Source organism: Anolis carolinensis, chromosome 6 (assembly GCF_035594765.1).
Source record: "Anolis carolinensis isolate JA03-04 chromosome 6, rAnoCar3.1.pri, whole genome shotgun sequence".
NCBI classification, from domain to species: Eukaryota; Metazoa; Chordata; class Lepidosauria; order Squamata; family Dactyloidae; genus Anolis; species Anolis carolinensis.
The window spans coordinates 102329290-102351162 of NC_085846.1; the positions used below are offsets into that span (position 1 = coordinate 102329290).

A 21873-nucleotide genomic window follows, 5' to 3' on the forward strand; every position below is an offset into this window, starting at 1 on the left:
ATTTTTTATCCCTATATGAATAAATACAAAGATAGCAATTATCTTTAGAATTTTGTTTGAACTGGCATCAAGGTTTTTTAAAATTAGAAATAACATTTACAATATTGTATATTTTGACAGAGATAAGAAAAAACCTCCCATACCTTCTGTTCCTAAAGATGCAAAACATGTTATTGAAGGTAAGGCATATGCTTTGAACAACTGTGAGCCTAAAACAGTGAAAGATAAACTTTGTTAGAAGGAACATGACTGAGTGAAATGAAGAAAAATAAAATGGCTTAGCTATTAATAATGTTGTATGGTACCTACTTTGGTTAGAGAAAGCAGGACTGAATAAGTAGAAAATCAGTGACTTTGAAAAGTATAAGCAGTGTGTCAGAAAATTTGCTTTACATTCAGGAGGTGAAATTCCTTTTTTCTTGACTGAAAGACTGGGGTCAGATCATATACAGGATCCCTCTTGCCGATTACTGATTGGTCTTGGTGGCGTGATCCATTCACTAATGAGATGGATCTATCGATCTGCTATACCAGGTCTGATGTAGTGTGATGCAGACTGGATTGGCCCTGAGATGGGTCAGCCAAGCACCTACTCAGCCGCTGTGGAGACTGGAAGTATACATGTTAACATAATTGGTAGTTATGCAGTTGAATGTTCTCAATAAGATGTTAGTCATACATTCTAAGATTGTGAACATGTTACTCCTCTGCAAATGAATCCACACCAGAACTATATCTTAGTTTCAGTGCATGGTATGCTGTGCTGATTTAACCCCAGTAGTATCACATGTACCTGCTATAATCCAAATACTTTCAGTGTATTTGAATAGCTGAAGGCTCATAGAGCGTCTGAAACTGAAGCATCTGTGTAGATATGCATACATACACAGAACTAAAAAAGAATGATAACATATGGTAAACTCCTTTGTCACCTCCCATCATTATTGTTGTTGTTTTTATGGTCGAGAAAGAGTACTTTGCTTGTGAATTACATACATTTGAAGATTGATTGAAAATTTTATTTTAACTAAATAGTTTTAAAATACTTTGTTTCAGAACTTGCTATGAAACATGGAACTGAGGATGTGATGAACATGGTACAGGTTTTTCAAGATGATACAGGACAACCACGTAAGATTTTAAAAATTTGACTGAAAAGTGAAAATATTTGGTTAAATGTCAACCATTTTTCAGGCCTTTTTAAACACAATTGTTCTCCTGAATTTGTAGAATTTTTTATTCTTTACAAGATATGCAACACAGAAAAAAAAACATTTATCTGCATACACGATCCAGGGCAGTTGTACATACTTGAATCTCTTGTTATAAGTAGGGATTGAGTGCATAATGCATTGCAAGGAAGTTGTACATACCTGTAATCAATATGTTGGAATCACAGACGCCTTAAAGGGCCAGACTTAAAAGTGTTTTCAAAACAGAGTTTATTGAAACAAAAAGAAAAGGATGCAGGGATACTTAATGCAGCTCTACTGGTCAAAAACTCAAAAACCCAAACCAGGCCTTGTTCAAAAGGGTAAACAGAAATGTAATACAGATCAACTGGATGCAAAAAGCAACAAGTCAAACAAAGTGCTCTAAGGCAAAACAAAAAGGCACAGTACACAAATGGTTAAGAGAGGGAGTTGCAAGAAGAGAAGCGTCGTCAGCCGAAGTCCAAGGTCGAAGCACGAAGAATCCAAAGCAGCGTTGCTCCAATGTCTGCAGAAGCAGCGTCTCCAGCCAAACCGGTTCAGGTCCAAACTGCAGATCCAAACATGAAACAGGCAGCAGCAAGACTACAAGAAACTTTCCCAATACCCAGCACACGAACACACATCAACAACTTGCCTTCTGCAAAGACCCCTCACCCCTGAACTCACTTTTATCTACAAACCATCAGAGGATGAACCGCCCACCGCCCCATCACCATCTCCCACAGCTGCTCCCAGCTCTTCATATGAATTATTTTGACTCTCCCCCCAATTCCTCCATCTCCTGTCAAGACTTAGATCCCCCCAAGAATCAGTTGGATCCCCTGATTGCCAGTCTTCACTCCCAGAGAACCCCATAAAGGTACCACTAGTTGTTGGTGCCTCACAAATAGCTTGCACTTCTCTTATCTTAGTCCAATCCATGGTGTCTTCTTCTCCTTCATTCATTGACCCATCATCCCCAGAGAATCCCTCAAATGACTCCTCATCTGTAGGTGCTGTAAGTATGTCCTGGATCCTCTTTTTCTGCTGCTCTTCATCAGATTCCTGCTCCCGAGTAACCCTTTCCCCCCCCTCTGGCACCCATACTACTGTTTGTAAGTTACTCACAGGCTCTACTACAACACAATAAGACCTGCAAAAACGCAATGCTGTCAGGTTATGCAGTGTCATGATCCACATTGACATAGATTTTTCACATTCTCACCTTGAAGGTATAGCAGATGAATTAAAGTAGTTTGCTTGTACAGTCAATCAAAATTAGTTGTGGGATGTGCAACTCCCTCCCCTTTCTACTGTTTGAAGTAAATTGCATGGATCCTTGGAAAGAAGGTGAACGATATGTTTCAGTGGCAGATCAAGTGGTTCTTTGTCAACCTGCACTTGTAATTGAACAAAGGAGCTTGCTTGTACTTGCTCCTCTTTTCAGTTAGTTGTAATATTCTGTTTGTGGTGTGTGAAGAATGCTTTCAGTAATGAAACATAGGCCTTGATGACCTATATGTCATACATATATTCTGTATATATTAATATTTGCATGTGTTGGATTACAAATCAAATCTATTTAATTTGTAACATTAATTATTTTATGTGTTATTGTATCTTATTGTATTATTAACTTGGAATTGGTGGAAGACATTGTGTGTGTATGCCTTCAAGTATAGCAACTATGGTTTTCTTAGGCATGGAAGTAATATTTAGAGGTAGTTCCTTTTCCTGAAATATAACCTACAGCACCTGGTATTAATTTGACGTATTTTGGAAGCAAACCTGAAGGCTCTAGGCTTAACCTTTAACTAACTTTGGTTTTTCTTCAGAAACAATTGAAGTGATGAACCATCGTATGCTAGAAATAATGAAAGTATTTGAAAGACAAACAAACAAGTTACATAGGTAATGTATTGCCATTTTACATAGAAAAAGATCTTATATTAATTATATGTAATGAGCATTATATATACCCTGCCAGGCTATCTCGTAATAATGAATATTTCCTTTTGGTTGGAAGGTCAGTATTTAATGTTGATTTCTGAAATGAAAAAGTAAAGTTTATTTAGTTATTTCGTGTCAAAAGCATTGCATAAATAAAAAGTAAAGTGAACTGGAATTACACCAATCTATTTGTTTTACACAAAACATAGATTTTTTCTTCGTGTACTCTGTGAATGCACACTAATGGAGAAGCTGCGCCTGCGCAGGTTCCGACGGAAACTCTTCCAAGCTGAAGTTCAAATTTTGGCGGTAACCACGCCCCCCTTCCCAAGGGGCATATAAGGCAGCCCCAGGCGCGCGCTCCCCAGTTCCTTTTTTTCCGCCGCAAGGTTCACTTCGAACTCTTCGCATGTCTACTACTCGTTTCAAGCGTTGCACGCAGTGTGCTGCTAAAATTCCTGACTCGGACGGCCACGCCAAGTGCCTCTTCTGTCTTGGCGAGGCTCATGTGGTCAGTACCTGCCGTTTCTGCCTAGCTCTCATGGCTCAGGCCAGAAAGAACAGAGCCGCTAGGCTTAGAGCGGCACTTTACGAAAAATCTCTCGCGCCAGAACCGACTCCGTCGACGTCGGGTACGTCGTCGTCTTCAGCCCTAAGAGCTATGTCGGCGCCACCAGCTAAGCCTCCGTCAGCTAAAGCCTCCTCGGTCTCGTCCAGGGCGTCCAAGACCTCCAGGGCCGCTAAGCCGGTCAAGCCACCGTGTACCGTGACGACGGCTACCGTATCGACCCGCTCCGGAAAGGTGGGGCCTTCCTCGACGTCGAGCTCTTTGGCTTCGGTGACCTCGATCCGCTCTCGTATCGGCTCCCCTCCGTCCTCCTCTGCTATCAAAATAGCCTTTAAAAGGGCTCACGAGGAGTCTCGTCGAGCGCAATCTGACTCAGCTGTGGTTCCTCCCACACCTGGCAAGTCCTTGAGGGTTGCTTCCAAGCAACCGCCGACAAAGAAACGGCTGACTCAGCGCTCCTCTTCCTCGGCCTCCTCAAGGAGAGACCAGCCATCTTCCTCGGCAACTTCCTCGAGAAGATCCTCTCCAATTGTGCCTGCACAGAGGCCTAGAGATGTTTCCCAATCTCCATTGCACCCCCTGTCCGACGGGGAGCTGCAGGACTCACCCCACCACTCTACCCAAACGGTGGTCAGGGTGCCGGTACCGGAGCCCCTTGCGCCGCCTCACTCGTCGCGCCAACAGTTCTTCCCTCCCACCTCGACACCGGAGCGTGGCAGGCAAACGGCTCGCCTAGCTCGAGCAGCTCAGGCCTCAGCCTCCAAGGATCCTCGGCTCCCGACCCTCTCTTCCCGCGAGGCCATGCCTCCTCCCGAGACTGTGCTTTCTTCTCCCCCTCAGTCCCCCCAAGGGGCTGAGGAGGAAGATGTTGATGTTGACCGCCCAGACTCTGTCCTCTCGGCCTCGGTGGTCTCTCTCGGTCTCGACCTCTCTCCTCCCCACGATGCGTATGAGGCGGACCCGCCTTCTCCTACTGACAATATTCGTGCTTTCTCTGATCAAATGGTCAGAATGGCCGACGCCCTGGGTTTGGAGATCAAGCAGACTTCCAAAGCGGTGTCTGATCCAGTTTTCAAAAGGGTGCAGGCCCAAGCTCCGCCGGCCACGCTACTCCCTTTCCTGCCTTATCTGTTGGACGTTATCCAGGCCTCCTGGAAAACTCCTTCCTCCATTCCTCCGACCTCGAAGAGGATCGAGACTTGGTACCGTACCGACGATGATACCTTGGAGTGGCTCAAACACCACCCCAACCCCAACTCCCTGGTCGTTAAGGCCTCTCAATCCTCAGGTCGTCAGTCGAACACTCCGGCCGACAGAGAAGGGAAGCGCTTCGACGCCGTGGGTCGAAAACTTTACTCCGGAGCCCTTTTGCTTTGCCGCATGGCGAACTATGGAGCCTGCATGGGGGCCTACCAACAGATTATCTGGGAGAAGGCACTGCCCTTCTTCGCTAAGATGTCGGACGAAGACCGCTCCGTCCTCACTACCCTCCAACAGGAAGCAGACTCGCTTGCTCACCACCAAATACAAATGGCGAAACATACAGGTGATACTGCGGGCAAGATGATTGCCTACGCGATATCCATCCGCCGCCACGCCTGGCTGAGGTCTTCGGGTCTCTCTTCATCTTCCAGACAGGTCATTGAAGACCTTCCCTTTGACGCGCTCGGACTATTTAACTCCGGTACCGATGACAAACTCAAGTCTAATCATGACTTTAAAATTCTTGCGTCTAAATGTGGCGACCAACCGCAACCTCAGCGCACCCGCTGGTTCCCGCACCGCTCCCGCTGCTTCCCGCCGCAATCTTTCAGACACCACTCTTTCAGGCGGCCTTCGGGCTCGAATAACCAAACCCATCACCAACCTCGTCGGGGACCTCATCCGCAAAAGCAACGCGGTCGAACCACCCCCGCTCCTCCGCAGGCTAACCGGCGTACCTGACGCCAACCCCTGCCAAAGCTCCTCGCCCGCTACCGATGCAGAGCCCACGCTGCCTCGACCCTCCGGCGCCTTTGCAGACCGCCTAGCCCTCTTCTACAATCAATGGGAGTCTATTACTTCAGATGCATGGGTTCTTCGCATTGTCCAAGACGGCTACGCCTTAGAGTTCACGGACCTCCCACCTACAGGTCGCATTCTCCACTCAACTCCTTCCCCAGAGATACTGGCCGAAGTCGAGGCATTACTGGCCAAAGGCGCCATCCGTCCCTCCCCTCCCCAACTGGACCCCTTAAGTTTCTTCTCCAGATACTTTACAGTCCCGAAGAGAGGAGGCGGGCTACGCCCCATTCTGGACCTAAGGGCCCTCAATATATTCATTCGCCCTTCCAAATTCAGGATGGTCTCTATTGCCTCTATCCTCCCGATGCTGCAGCGGGGAGACTACTTTGCCTCCATAGACTTACGAGACGCCTACTTCCACGTGGCGATACGGGAGGCGCACAGACGGTTCCTCTGTTTCAAAGTTCTCGACCAAACCTACCAATTTACCGTTTTACCCTTCGGCCTCGTTACGGCCCCGAGGGTCTTTACCAAGGTCGTCGCCGCCGTAGCGGCCCACCTCAGGCTACATGGCATCACGGTCTTTCCTTATCTGGACGACTGGCTTCTCGTCGGGCCCGATCCGGTTCTTCTCGAAAACCACGTTTCCTTCACGCTGCGTCTTCTAAAATCTCTCGGCCTCCAACTCAACTCCGAGAAGTCAAATCTCTCCCCGTCAACCCGAATCCGGTTCATCGGGGCCCTCTTCGACTCCGTCACAGAGACTGTTTCACTTCCGTTCGACAGATTCCTAGCTCTCCGCCACCACATCGCCCTTTGTCGATCTGCCCGGAGGGTCAGAGCCCGTGCCATCCAAGTTCTTCTGGGCCACATGGCCTCCACGGTTCTCACGACCCCGTTTGCCAGGCTGCGCCTTCGGGTCCTACAAAGGTGGTTTATAGACACTTTCAAGCCGTTCTACCACCACAACTCCAGATACCTGTCGGTACCGTCGTTCGTCCGCCAGTCCCTCTCATGGTGGACGTCTCACCAAAACGTGTGCAAGGGCCTCCCATTTCATCCAGCCCCGCCGTTGCTAACCATAACCACGGACTCCTCCACCTACGCTTGGGGAGCCCACATGAGCGGTCTAACGGTTCAAGACCTTTGGTCCCCTTCCGAGAGGGCCAACCACATAAACTTTCTCGAGCTTCTCGCCATTCTCAAAGCCCTGAAAGCATTCTCCCGCCTCATCCGTCACAAATCCATCCTCATTCAATCGGACAACCTCGTAGCAGTATTCTACATCAACAAACAGGGCGGTACGGGTTCGAGGAAATTGATGCTCCTCTCCTCCCGTCTCTGGGTTTGGTGCATAGCCCACGACGTACAGGTCTCTGCAATACACCTGCCGGGCGCCCAAAACGACCTAGCAGATGCCCTCAGCAGGATGACATCTTCCTCTCACGAGTGGAAGCTCGATCCCGAGATCCTCGACGGTCTGTTCCTCCACTGGGGACGCCCTACTCTGGATCTCTTCGCGTCTCCCCACAACGCTCAGCTACCCCGCTACGGGGCGAGACTTCCCCCGAACTCCTTCCCCGGCTGTCTAGGAGATGCCTTTCTACTGGACTGGTCGGCGGAGATGCTTTATCTTTTTCCACCGATTCCTCTCATACCGAAAGTTCTCGAAAGACTTCTCTCGATCTCGGTCACAGCGATTCTCATAGCTCCGGCCTGGCCCCGCCAACCGTGGTATCCGGCCCTTCTTCGTCTCTCCAGAGGAACGTTTCGCCCTCTGCCTCCCTCGCCGCACCTTCTCTCAAGGGAGGACGGCAAAATTCTTCACCCGGACCTCCCTTCCCTTCATCTCACTGCATGGAGGATTCTTACCTAGCCTCCCTTCCGCAGAGCCTGCAGGACGTCCTTCGGGCAGCCCATAAGCCGTCTACTACCAAGGCTTATTCCTATAAACTCTCTCGCTTTCACGCCTTTCTTCGATCCCGTAACGTCGACACCTTTCCGACCTCGGTATCGGTGGTCCTCGACTTCCTCATGACCCTCGTCGAGAAGAAACTCTCTCTCGCTTCTATTAAAGCTTATCTCGCAGCTCTTTCCTGGTCTTTTCAACGCCACGGTCAGCCATCTCTCTTTTCTCATCACTTGATCAAAACCTTTCTCCGAGGCTACAATAACATCTGCCCGCCGTCGCTACCACCTACGCCGGGCTGGAATCTCGAACTTGTACTTTCTCAACTCACTTCTGCTCCCTTCGAACCGCTTGCCTCGACCGATCTCCGTCTGCTCTCCTGGAAGTTGGCCTTTCTAGTGGCGATCACGTCGGCACGACGGCCATCCGAGCTTGCTGCTCTCAGGGTCGACGAGCCTTATCTACGTTTTCACCATGACCGCGCTGTTCTTCGCCCGGACATTACCTTTCTCCCTAAGGTGGTGTCAGCTTTCCACCTCAATCAAGACATTGTCCTACCAGCTTTCTTCTCTAACCCCTCCTCTCCTCTAGAGCAAAAACTGCACCTTCTCGACGTTCGAAGGGCACTTCTCTTCTACAGGGACCGTACCAAGGACATCCGTAAGACACAAAGACTCTTTGTCGCCTATGCCCAGGACAAGTTGGGTAATCCCATCTCTTCCCAAAGACTGTCCCACTGGATCGCTCAGGCCATTGAGTTGGCCTACGAACTAGCCAAGCGACCTCCTCCTCCATCCATCCGCCCGAGGTCGACTAGGGGCCTCTCGGCTTCAACCGCCTTCCTTAGGGGTATTCCGCCTGACTCCATATGCAAAGCGGCTATCTGGTCAAACCCTCTTACGTTTGTCTCTCACTACAGGCTGGACAATAAAGCCTTAAAGGACTCGGCCTTTGCAAGATCAGTACTCTCATCTTGCCTCTCCTGACTCTCGAACGTCTTTCTCCTTATATTCACCCGCAGGTGACTCTCTATACCTCTCCTTCAAGTTTCGGCCGGTCTTTTTCCCCCATACCTACCTCTAGGGATGTGTTTTTCCCTGATTGTGTTGAGCAGTTGCTCTATTACCTGGTACCGCCTTATTGATCCAGGCGGATATGATGTGTTTGTCCCTCTCCCCCCTGGGAGAGCGTTTATATGCACTATATGCAATTGAGTGTTTTTTTCTATCATGTTTATTGGAAAATTTCTATGTTATGTTTTCCTCTTCTACTATGCTCATGTTTGCGTTGCACTGGTCCTTTCGGACAATTGTTTGCACTGGTCTCTTGAGACTGTTATCTCATTATGTCCTAATAAATATGTGTTTGGACATTCACTAAGTTGTCGAGTTTGCCTTGTCCCACCATCCGGGACCTTAGCGTGTCAGTCTCCATTAGTGTGCATTCACAGAGTACACGAAGAAAAAGGACAGGTTGCTCACCTGTAACCATGTTTCTTCGAGTGTACTCTGTGAATTCACACAAACCCGCCCTTCCTTCCCCTCTGGCAAACCTCTCCCTTTCTCGTTGCCTTGGCGGCGTAGGAACTGGGGAGCGCGCGCCTGGGGCTGCCTTATATGCCCCTTGGGAAGGGGGGCGTGGTTACCGCCAAAATTTGAACTTCAGCTTGGAAGAGTTTCCGTCGGAACCTGCGCAGGCGCAGCTTCTCCATTAGTGTGAATTCACAGAGTACACTCGAAGAAACATGGTTACAGGTGAGCAACCTGTCCTTATTGGGCCCACATGTACATATTGTATGAGCAATTGATTTTCTGTTTCATGTGGTATACTTTTATGCTTGATATTTGTGATGCATCAAGTTTTTGCATCTTAATTAGATTATTAAGGTTTATAAAGAAAACAAGCTAAAACATATAATTCATGCTTTTCAGAGTTTCAAATGAACAAGAGGTGCTGGAAGGTGTGAGTATGCTGTACTTTTTAAGATTCTGGAAATGATTCAGAACTAATAATTTAATCAATTTTGAAACAGGTTCATGACTTAATTCTAAGCCATTCCAGGAAGTTTCAGTCTGTTAAGAATTCCACTTTTATAACTGAGATGGTCCTAAGGAGGGTACAGATGGCCACTTAAAGAACCACAGTGACAATTAAACAACCTGTTATTTAAAAAACCAACTCATTATTATTTTTAGATATTACTAGCTATATTTTCGTATTTTAAGATTTTTTTAAAACATGGAAAGGACCCAAATCCTGTAAAATGATTTCTCAAGAGTAACATTTTAGGAGTAAACAGTACTTGTTAAGCAAACAATTTTTAATGCTGCTCTATCATTGTTGTTACCTTTAAAATAACATTTCATGCTATTACTTGCAACATGTTATTTCATAATGCTTGTTCCTACAAGTTTCAAAAGCACATCTAATTTCTAATTTTAATGAAAATCTTTTTTCAGTAATTCTTTTTCTTTCTTTGTGTATTTAGAAATTACGAAAGATTCAACTAGAATTTCAAATGCTAGCAGAAGAGAAAGAGATAATGGAGGATGAACTTCAAAAAATGAAAGCTACTGAGGTATGAATGAATATCGTAACTAAGGTTGTAAGTACAAACACATTTGCTTGGGAGGGACTTAATTCTTATGACTGAGTGAGTTTTTTTCCTATGGGCTTAGAACAGGCACGGGCAAACTTCAGCCCTCCAGGTGTTTTGGACTTCAACTCCCACAATTCCTAACAGCTGGTAGGCTGTTAGGAATTGTAGGAGTTGAAGTCCAAAACACCTGGAGGACCCAAGTTTGCTCATACCTGGCTTAGAAGAACAATAGATTAAGTCAAATGTGTTATTATTCCCTCTATTGTGGAGGAAGTTTAGAGATGTCATGAGAGGTATCTTGAGATAAGATGTGGCTGGGGTTTTGTTATCCAGATCATAATTCCAGTGAAGGCAATATGCCATGAAATAACCTAACAAATGCATTTCTGTTGCCATCAGAAGGTTTCTTTATCTCAGTAGCATCTTTGTCAGCCAGGGCATACATATTTTGGATTGATGATTTATTTAATGATTTTGGGTGCATTTAGTCTAGACATGGGCAAACTTAGGCCCTCCAGGTGTTTTGGACTCCAACTCTCACAATTCCTAACAGCCAATAGGCTGTTAGGAATTGTGGGAGTTGAAGTCCAAAACACCTGGAGGACCCAAGTTTGCCCATGATTTATCTAGATTGTAGAATTAATGCAATTTGAAACCACTTTAATTGCCTTGGCTCAAAACTATGGAATCATGGGGTTATGGTTTGGTGAGGCCAGCACTCTTTGACAGAAAAGGCAAAATACTTCGTAAAGCATCATCTTACATCATGAAGAAATCACATGAGCGATTTAATTAATGCTGAAATGCAAGCCAGAGCTCAGTGTTCTCTAAATATTCAAAATATTTTAAACTCAAAGCAAAGTGCATTTACTTGAGCTAATTGGTATAATTTGTCACATTTGTCTAAAACAATTAATTTAAATAATTTAAGTATTTTCAATAATTTAGTAAGTTTAATGAATTTCCAATATACAGTTGGTTCAGTGATGCAAGTTCTAAGTCTTAATGATAGTATGTTGAATCCATCACAATTATAAATTTCTAATCATCAAATTAATAAATCAATTTTCTATATCCTTAGATCTCTGTACTAAGATCAATTTAGCTCTAACATATGTTTAAGCTAAAAAAAGAAGAAGCAAAAAATCCCATATTCATGATTACCAATTGTATCCATATATTTTGGCCCAAGTCCTCCTATACCATCAAGATAATTTCCGAAACCGCTTGAAAATAATATTTAACTCAAAATGACTTCAGTTTTAGCCGTTATGCAAAGTTCCACATGAACTGAGTCTAATTTAGTGTATTCAAGAACTGCCAAAACTTTTAAGTAAAATTTTATTTAGGCCTCTTTTTTAGTGCATCCAAATAAACACTTTCTAGCGCACCCAATAAGCACTGATCCAAAGAGACACCAGAATTAACAGCTTTGAGATATATCAAAACAAAAACATCTCTTTTTGTTTTTCTCCTTAGCTTTTTTCGTTTTAGTGCTATAGTGACAGCTTAAATACCTTAAAGGCACCAGATCCCATCTGATCTTGGAAGCTAAGCAGGTTGAGCTCTGGTTAGTATTTGGATGAGAGACTGCCAGTGAAAGACAAGAACTATCAGAATCACCTATTATGACCCATCTGCACTGCTCTATAATGCAGTTTCAGAATGCAGATTAACTGCATTAAACAGGAGTATATAGCATTGTACATACATATAATCTAGTTTAATGCAGTTCAGACTGTATTATATGAATCTACATTGACCATATAATGCAGTTTGAACTATATGGCAGTGTAGATGAGGCCAGAGTCTTCCTTGCCCAAAAAAACCCTTAGGAAATTCAAGAGGTCACTATAAGTCAGTGTGAAACTTCAAGAGACATACACACATACAAAGTGTACTACTACATCAGGCAAATGGCACTTTAACAGTATCACAGCAAACTTTAAGAAATTACATATGTGTGTGATGCGTCTTGATAAACGTGCTTCCAGTTATGTGGCTGCAGAAAGTACTAGTAATGAAACTACTAAGCTAACAACTTGAAATTCATTGTATATCTTTAACAGCCAGACAAATCGGGGGATACAAGGAAAAAAACATTACCAAAAATAGAGAGAATGAAACCCGAAGAGAAACCTCCTGCTGCTCCAGAAAGGTAAAGCCAATATTATAATCTTTAAACCAGGCATGGGCAAACTTGGTCCCTCCAGGTGTTTGGATGCCAACTCCCACAATTCCTAACAGCCTCAGGCCCTTTCCTTTTCCTTGAGGCTGGAGTCCAAAACACCTGGAGGGCCAAAGTTTGCCCATGCCTGGTTTAATAGAAGAGTATACATTCCAGGAGCTGTATACTGTTCTTCAAAACCTTCTGGAAACTGATGAGTAGGATTGGACTAAAGGCTGTCCACTCCTTGTTCCAAATATTAATATGTATAGATATGTTTTATTGTGTGTGTTCTGGTGCATTAATATGTTTTATAAGCTAGTTTGGAATCCTATTTATTAGTTACTGGGAGAGATATTTTCTGGCATTGTTCAGTAACTCTAAAATTGCCAGTATAGTCATCACAGTTAAATACCTTTTCTTCTGTAATGAATTTGCTTATATTGTTAAAAATACAGGGTACAAACTTTTCCTACAAAGCAGAAGGAACATCAGAAAATGAAAGAAGACCTAGGGAAAGCTCAGGTAAGCAGCGTAGCTTTTTGACAAAATAAAGCTTCCCTATAATTGTCTTTATCTGTTGGAGAATTTCACAATAAAGTATATCCTCAAAATGGGCTGAAGTAAAAGAAGAAACATTCCTACTTCAAATACAATTACTTAATCTAATCTTCATTTAGGTTCTACAGAAAAGGGATATTAGTAAAGGTTTTTCCCGTGACATTAAGTCTCATCGTGTCCGACTCTGGGGGTTGGTGCTCATTTCAATTTCTAAGTCGAAGAGCTGGCATTGTCCGTAGATACCTGCAAGGTCATGTGGCCGGCATGACTGCATGGAGTGTCGTTACCTACTCACATTTGAATGTTTTCGAACTGCTAGGTTGGCAGAAGCTGGGGCTAACAGCAGAAACTCACCCTGCTCCCCGAATTCGAACTGCTGACCTTTTGGTCAGCTAGTTCAGCAGCTCAGTGGTTTAACCCGCTGCCCTACCGGATTCTTCATAATATCATTTATTGTAAATCTAGACATTTTGGTCAGAAATTGACCTACAAAACCCAGGTTGAGTTATCCATGCGTCAATGTAAGAACTGTGCATTAACTCCAATAGAAAAGGAACTATTTCGTTCTCTGAATAGACTGGCAGAAGAACTTAGGCCCTTTCTACACAGCTGTATAAAATCCACATTATCTGCTTTGAGCTGGATTACATGGCAGTGTAGACTGAGATAATCCAGTTCAAATCAGATAATGTGGATTTTCTGCATTGATACACTGGATTATCTGGCAATGTAGAAGGGGTTTTAGTCAATCCCAGGAAAACCTGAAACGGGCATCAACCACTTATACTCTCCGCTATGGCATCACTTCTAATCTTTTTAAATGTTTGTGTGGGAAATGGCAATGACAGGTCTTTGGCGCTTCCATTAAAGAGCTCTGAGACATCACAGAAAAGCCAAACGATCAATTCATCTCTTTTATTGGAGTAATACATGTGCAGAAGGAGTAGAATATATTTTATATTTTACAATTTAAATATAAAAGAAATTCTTAAATATAAACGAACATGTAAAAATAAAACTTTGATATTGTAGGCAACCATTCAGTCGCTTGAAAATGAGAAGAAAATGCTTGAAGAGAAGCTGCAGAAAGTAATGGAGGTACTACTTTTAGCACATTTTGGTCTGTAAATATTGTAAAAAGATAGTAAATGAAAATAAGTTCTCCAAACTCAATATGGAAAACTCAAGTAATATGTGAAATGTAACCCTATGTCCACTGTACTACTCTTGATCCTAATTAAATATATAGGACTGTATTACAGTCCCAGTAGACTGTAGTAGTCCTCAACTTGTGGATCACAAGGTGTTTTGGCCTACAACTCTCAGAAATCCCAGCCAGTTTACCAGCTTTTAGGATTTTTGGGACTTGAGGGCCAAAACATCTGGAGAACCACAGGTTGAGAACCACTGGAGTAGAGTTTGCAACAGAAAGAATGACTATGGCAAGATTTAGACTTTTCTTATATCTTACAGTTGCTGGTTCACCAGGTCTTCCTAACCTGCCCATTTCTTGTCTATCCACTGCATCACTGCTCTTCTGTTAGGCAGTACAGTAGAGTCTCACTTATCCAACGTTCTGGATTATCCAACACATTTTTGTAGTCAATGTTTTCAATACATCATGATATTTTGGTGCTAAATTCGTAAATACAGTAATTACTACATAGCATTACTGCGCACTGAACTATTTTTTCTGTCAATTTTGTTGTCTAACATGATGTTTTGGTGCTTAATTTGTAAAATCATAACCTAATTTGATGTTTAATAGGCTTTTCCTTAATCCCTCCTTATTATCCAAGATATTCACTTATCCAACATTCTGCCGGCCCGTTTATGTTGGATAAGTGAGACTCTACTGTACTTACTTTTTCCTCAGATTACTTTTGAACAGTTTATCTTCTTATTGCCCTTTCATTCTTAGTGCTTTTTTATTAGTCATTTAAACCACCTGTATGTAGGCTGAACCATAGGTTGTTTTTTTGCCTTTTGATATTCAACCTTCAGCTTGTCCTGTAAACTACTTCTTTAAAAATATTAGTAAATATACTAATTACTTTGTTCTCCAAGCAGCTGAGAAGTTTATGAACATTTTTGTGCCATCAGATAATCAGATATTAGAAATGTCTGTCGTGACATAGCCGCCTCTTAAAGAACCACACACAATAAGAAAAGTTCACAAATGTTTATTAAATGATATTTCAAACTCAGAAACACTTAACTTCAGTGTTTCTTCTAAAAGTAAAAGTTTTAGCTCAAAAAGAGGTCAAAAAGCAGGAACAGAAAAATAATCCGGATTATCCGACTTGATAATCCAAACCAAATACAACTGAAACATCACCGGAACTAGCGCCACGCAATGCTGTGATGCTGAGGGCTAGTGAGGAGCAAACGCTCTTAAAACGAAGCAAACAGTACCGTAGTCAAAAGCCAGACCAAGTTCCAAAAAACCGAAGGGGAATCCAGAAACGCCAAATCAGGAGCAAGCACTATCGTCAGGAGTCAGACCAGGTTCAGAAGCCAGAAACGCCAGACCAAAACGCCAAGCTGGGAGCAAACATCGTCGTTGTCAAAATGCCAGACCGCATTCAGAAGCCAGAAACGCTGAAGCAGGGACGCCAAAGCAGGGTCACCAAAGCAAAGCGCCAAGTTGGAACGCCAAAGCGGGAATGCTAAAGCAGGGACACCAAAGCAGAACGCCAAGCTGGAAACACCAGAGCAGGAACGCCAAAGCAGGAACGCCAAATCAGGAACGGACGCTGTCGTCAGGAACCCAACGGGATGCAGGAGCCAGAAGTAGCCAGGAATGCCAAAGCCAGAAACGCCAAAGCCGGGAACGCCAAAACAGGAGCAGACGTCGTCGCTGGAAGCCAAACTGGAGTCAGGAGCCGAAAGAAGCCAGGAACGCCGAAGCAGGAATCAATCTGGATTAACATGAAGCTGTGCAGCCAGGACCCAAGGAGAACAGGCAGCGACAAAGCAATGTCCCCAAACAACACCTTGCCTTCTGCAAGGCAACAACTCTCTCAACTCCATTTTTAACTTACTCATCGGAGTCCGATGATGATGGGGCCTCCGCCCTGTCCTCATCATCCACAGCTGATCTTGTTCTCATTTGTGAACCTCGCCTCTCATCCCTCCAATCCCTCCATCTTCGTTCAATACTTAGATCTCCCCATGCCCCTGGAGTATGAGCAGCTTGCCAGTCCCCCAATGCAGCCCCATGAGCTGGCTCAGCATCCACATTAACTTGAGTCCAATCCACATTCTCCATCTCACTCCCAAACCCATCATTCCCAGAAAAACCCTCAAAAATATCATCCTCCGTGGGAGCAGTGAGTATATCCCGGATCTTCTTCCTTTCTCTTTCCTCATCTGACTCCTGCTCTCGAGTAGACCTTTTAGTTCCTCTATTCTCCGTAAAACCATCATCTTCCAGCATGGACTCCTAGTCACTAGAAAACCCATAAAACGTCTCATCCTCCGAAGAAGCCATAAGTATTTCCCCGACCCGTTTTGCTTGTTGTTCCTCGTCAAGCACCTGCTCTCTATTAGCCCTTTTTCTCCTTCTAGCACTTTCACCAGTAGTACCATTACTGCCCCAACTACAACAGTCTCCCCCTGCCTTGCTTCTTTAATACATTTCATGCTGCTGTACTGTGGGCTTTATGCTGAAATGCTGATAAACTTTATATAGACATTGAAAACTTTTCTTACCATGCACAAAATAAGTACATTACAAATTATTTAATCAGAAATCCTATGCTTTGTTTTATTTACTAGGAGGCTGGGTATGCAAAGGGTCAACTTGCAGAAATACCCCCAACTACGCCAGACTTCCAGTTCCCTTATAAAACAATTGTGGAAGATGACAAAGATGTTCCAAAGAAAGGCAAAAAGCCAACAAAAACTAAAGGCAAAGGAGAAGATGTAAAACTGGCTTCTAGCGGAACAGACAGAGCAGTCCATAAGCAGCAAAAAAGTGAGCCAGTAAAACCAGGTGAAATGCTTCCAGGAAAGGGTCAGGACCTTTCTGAAACAAAACCTAAGAGAAAAGTGAGTGGGATGCTAGAAAAAGAGCCTAGTCCTCCAACTGACAAAAAGGAAGAGTCAAAGAAAATGAAAGCTAAAGCAGAGACAGTAAGTAATGTTTATAGAGTATTTTTAAAAAAAATTTAATAGAGTGTTTTGAGTGAAGAATTGTTTACACATTATTTCTTTAATTCTTAGACACAGTTTTCCTCCATATAAACATCTCTAAAATGGGCTGCATTTTAGAATCACAGGTGCTTTCCTTATGCAGGCAGTCCCCAAATTACGAACAAGATAGATGGTGTAGGTTTGTTCTTAAGTTGAATTTGTATGTTAGTCAGTAGAAGTACATTTTTAAAGTGTATATGTATATGTATATGCTATCCCTATGCTATCCCTATGCTATCCAAATCTTATGTATATAAGCTTTGGATATCATAGGGAAGGGTGAACACCCCTGTGGTGTTTGTTTTGCTGTCTGTGCCTCTGTTCAGAAGATTTCACCTCACTTTCTGTCCCTGTGAAAATTGGATTTTGAAAAGTTTTATTCAATGTTAAACAAGGATTGGTGATACACCTTTTCTCCATGATTACTCTTCCAGGAGCAAATTTCCCTTCCGAGGGGTAGATTCTTTCTTTTCTTGTTGTTTAGCCTCCCTGTTCTTAACTGAGTCATTTATAAGTCAGATGTTCGTAACTTGTGGATTGCCTGTATATAAATAAAGCTTTTCTAGGGTTGCTGTGAGTTTTCCGGCTGTATGGCCATGTCCCAGAAGCATTCTCTCCTGATGTTTCACCCACTTCCATGGCAGAAATGCTGGCCCACTCTAATAATCACCATGTCAGACTACACAGAGAAGTCATTGAAATCCACAAGCATGTGGACAATTTCAACATGAAAATGAACAAAATCTGGCTACCAGTATCAAAAAACCCTCTAAAATCAGGACAGTAAATAAAGAAAAACACTCAAAAACAGGAATTCCAGGCATGAAACAATCAGGGTCAGCTAATACCTCCCAACAAAGGATTCTCCCAGGCAGGAAGCAGCCAGGCTTTGAAGCTGAAAGGCAATTCAATGCTAACCAAGGTAGCCAATTGCAACGTTCACACTTGCCTCTAACAAATAAAAGTTTTTTCTCCCACCCACAGATATATGAACCTCACTTGCCTAGGTTCAAACAAACCTCACAATGCCTCTGAGGATGCCTGCCATAGATGTGGATGAAACATCAGGAGAGAATGCTTCTGCAACATGGCTATACAGCCTGGAGAACTCACACCAGTGATTCCAGCCATGAAAGCCTTTGACAACACAAAGCTTTTCTTCTTTGCGGTCTCTGTGAACTTACATGTGTGAGTGTTCTGTGCATGCACAGAGCACTTTGGAACATTCTAGACCAGGCATAGGCAAACTTTGGCCCTCTAAGTGTTTTGGACATCAACTCCCACAATTCCTAACAGCTAATAGGCTATTAGGAATTGTGGGAGTTGAAGTCCAAATACCTGGAGGGCTGAAGTTTGCCAATGCCTGTTCTAGACCACTAAATTGATACTTTTTTTGGGGGGGGGGAGCTCCACTTTTTGGGGGGGGGGAGCCCCACCCACTCTCCCCACCCATTCTCCCCAAAGATATAAATAGGCCATTGTGCCAAAAGCTTCCGTTTCTTTCTTCTACTGTTGCAGCAGCACAGTCAGAAACCTTGGCTTTTTTGCATTCTTTTTCTCCAAGCTCTCTTCAGATTTTATGGCTTAGTTCACCTTCTTATGATTAGTAGCGTCTTAGAATTGAAGAAATATGGTATCTTTCTCCCACAACAATGTTGCTTCCCTTTCATTGGACTTTGTGTGAGTAAGCATACCTTTTGAAATACGTTCGTGTAGCAACAAGGCAGCTTAAGACTTTGGTTAAGCAGAAGAATGATTAATATATATGCGACATATACGTATAGGCCTATAATTTTATAATAATGTTTTTGCCTTCAAAGGCTGATTCCAAAGGCGTGCCAAAATCTAAGGACTCTGGGGAAATGAAAAAGCATCGAAAAGGGTAGGCATACTTGAAATTTCATACTATAGTGGTAAAATTACATAGAGCTGTTTTCCAGTATTTCCTACCAATGTGCTAGACACTCTTGGTGTTTATCAGCTTTGATTTCATGTTTAGATGTGTTGAAAAATGTTGAGCAATATCTGACTCCAAAGGCATCCTGTTGTCTCGAAGAGTCTTGGAATCACAGCTAGAAGCCACAATGACTTCTTCGTTTTGTGGCTTTAATTTATGGTTCCATTTGCAGAATCACACATATAGATTTAATATTACTATTTTCTAAGGACAGTTTACTTGAACCTTGTAAGCTATAAAAAATTTCTTTGACTGTTTTTTGCAGAACATTCCAAACAGGTCTTATTTTAAATATTGTGATGTTTTACATTAGGCTATATGTACAGGCAGTCTCAGAATTGCAAACATCCGACTCAGAGTTGCAAACAATTCATAGTCTCCCCTCCCTGCCTACCATGAAATCTTAGCACCGAGCCAAAACATGTCTGTATCTCTCCACCCTACTTTCCTTTTTTTCCCCTATCGATATCTCTCCAAACCCCTTTTCCATTTTCTTCCTATGGATCCCTCCAAACCACTTTTGATTCTTTGGCAGAGAAAGCTAAAAACCTTGTAATCTTGCAGCTCCCAGTATCCCATTGCTATTGGATCCTACGGCTCCCAGGACCCAATAGCAATGAACCAGCCCAGTTAAAGTGGTGTCAAACTGCATTGATTCTGCAACATAAGTACACCCCAAGGAAGCTAGTGAACACTAGTTGGCTGTTGTAAATTAATTATGGATGTTTGTTCAGATTTTTATGTTATTATGTAATTTTGTTTGTCTACGTGTAGTTTAATTTATTGATATTAGGTTTAATTTACTGATTTTTCTCACTTCCTGTTGTCTCACACCCGTTTGTAACTATGAGTCTGTTGTTAAGTCAGAAGTTTGTAAATTGGGGACTGCCTGTATACACTCATATCCCTCTTCAAACAGCATTTTATGTGAGTCAGAATGAGCTGTCTTTGATTAAACTCAGTTATTGTAGTTTCTTCCAGTTGCATTGAAATGCTGGTATATAGGGAACCTGTACCGTATGTTCTAAGTGCGTATTCTCCTAGTTCTTGTTCTATTTATGTTGGTGGTGAGCAACATTAACAACACTGAGAACCCCAACGGGTATTTTTAAATGGTCACATGACACTGTACTTAATTTTCACAAAATTCAGTTGACTATGTGGTATTTCATGATGTCTAAGTATTTCCTAGATATGTTATTGCAAAGTTATTTCACTCTATAATAGTGTAAATTGTATATTGTATTGTTTTTACTGTTAGAAAATGATCCTTCAAATATACAAAAAATGTGGGATGAAAAAATCATATTCATTTCATTCAGATTTTCTAAAATATCTCTTAACAAAGATCAATCAGGAATGATCACTTCTTAGGTTGAACCTATTTGACAGGGCAGAAAAGCCAATTCTGATCTAGAGTGAAGTACTCTGATCAGCATTGTCAGAGGCTGCACTACACACTGCCAGACTGCCTCAGCAATTGGATGGTGGCTGTATGGCTGAGCAGTATCTGAAACAGTTTAGCATCACTTGCCTGTGACCCTTATTTTGCCTCCCTTGATCTACTGTTTGCAGTGTCCACAAAGCACAAAAATTAACCTGGACAGTACTTGGCACCTGGATTGATAATATCCAGAGTACCAAGGAGATGCAAGAGAAGAAAGAGGGAAGGGAAGAATTGCTTCCCCCCCCCCCCCCCTCCATGCTTCCTTCTCCATTTGCTTTGGCACTCTGGATATCCATGACTCCGTGTGTCATGTAACCACCAGGGAGATGACCCTAACATGCCAGTAAAGATGCACCTTTAGTGGTTGTTGGTGTTGTTGGACTGAGCTCTGCTTTATTTATTTATTTCCATCATTTCTATCCCGCCCTTCTCACCTGAAGGGACTCAGCGCGGCTTACAAAACTGGCAGAATTTGATGCCAATACACAACAATACAAAAGAATAAAACATAAGCAATTAAATACAGATTTAAAATAGTACAAAATATTTGAGCCATTCATTTACATATTGTTACACGATTATTGCATTTCAGTATCGTAGCTTTGTGGTTCTAAGATAGCAACTAATGACTTACATTTGTCCTAATTACAGTAAATCCATTGAACTTATGAAATATGTATTAGGTTAGTTTAATTGATTCTGTGAGTTTATTCTAGGGTCATCTGTTAATCCTACTTGTTAAGGCCAATAGCAAAATATTTGTTCATATATCCCCCAACCAAGTACTTTGCTTGTCCTTCTCCTGGACTCTGTGGTTAACTTTACTTTTCTCATTTGTGGACTCCCAGCAGTTTTAAATTTGACAATATGTCTCCATTGATTTATCACAAAAGAAGAACCACTTATGAAGATTTAAACCTTTAATACTCAATTTCTATCTGGTTTTTTTTGTCTGCAGTCTTATGTCTTGAGTATCTGTCTATTGATAATATGATTTGCTTTTATTTTGTAATTTTTCAATTTTTAAATATATATTTTTGTCTTTTAATTGATTGTTACTTTGGAAAATATTAGAGAAAATCTAAATATTTAAAAAAGTAAATAATAGGTGCTGGAGGAGATTGGAAGAAACAAGTCTCTAGATGTTCATGCAATTTAGATATTTACTCAGAGCATATGTAGTGGCATTTCTTTTATATTGTGTTTTTAAAAAGAAGATTATGAGGTCACACTACTGATTGCTGCTTTTGAAAGATTGCATTCCAAATTAGACCTAATGCTAAACATATTTTGGATGTTTTTAAATTTGCAAATACTATAA

At 42.6% G+C, this 21873-nt stretch overlaps 1 protein-coding gene across 13 annotated transcripts in view; it reads left to right on the forward strand.

Moving 5' to 3' along the window:
* The window catches only part of ccdc7 (coiled-coil domain containing 7), a 141671-nt gene that overhangs the window by 17735 nt on the left and 102063 nt on the right, over window positions 1-21873 (forward strand). For 10 of the 13 annotated variants that reach the window (XR_010007239.1, XM_062984369.1, XM_062984378.1 and 7 more), the window contains 10 exons: window positions 121-179; window positions 1057-1131; window positions 3029-3104; window positions 9556-9586; window positions 10113-10202; window positions 12293-12381; window positions 12849-12915; window positions 13984-14049; window positions 16732-17088; window positions 18969-19030. Coding sequence is in view for 10 of the 13 variants with exons in the window: in XM_062984369.1 (XP_062840439.1) it covers window positions 121-179; window positions 1057-1131; window positions 3029-3104; window positions 9556-9586; window positions 10113-10202; window positions 12293-12381; window positions 12849-12915; window positions 13984-14049; window positions 16732-17088; window positions 18969-19030 (972 nt within the window). In the remaining 3 variants the exon portion in view is untranslated. Of the gene's footprint in view, window positions 1-120; window positions 180-1056; window positions 1132-3028; window positions 3105-9555; window positions 9587-10112; window positions 10203-12292; window positions 12382-12848; window positions 12916-13983; window positions 14050-16731; window positions 17089-18193; window positions 19031-21873 lie in introns of those variants that run through there. The other 3 variants (XM_062984381.1, XM_062984379.1, XM_062984380.1) reach the window with 3 other exon arrangements.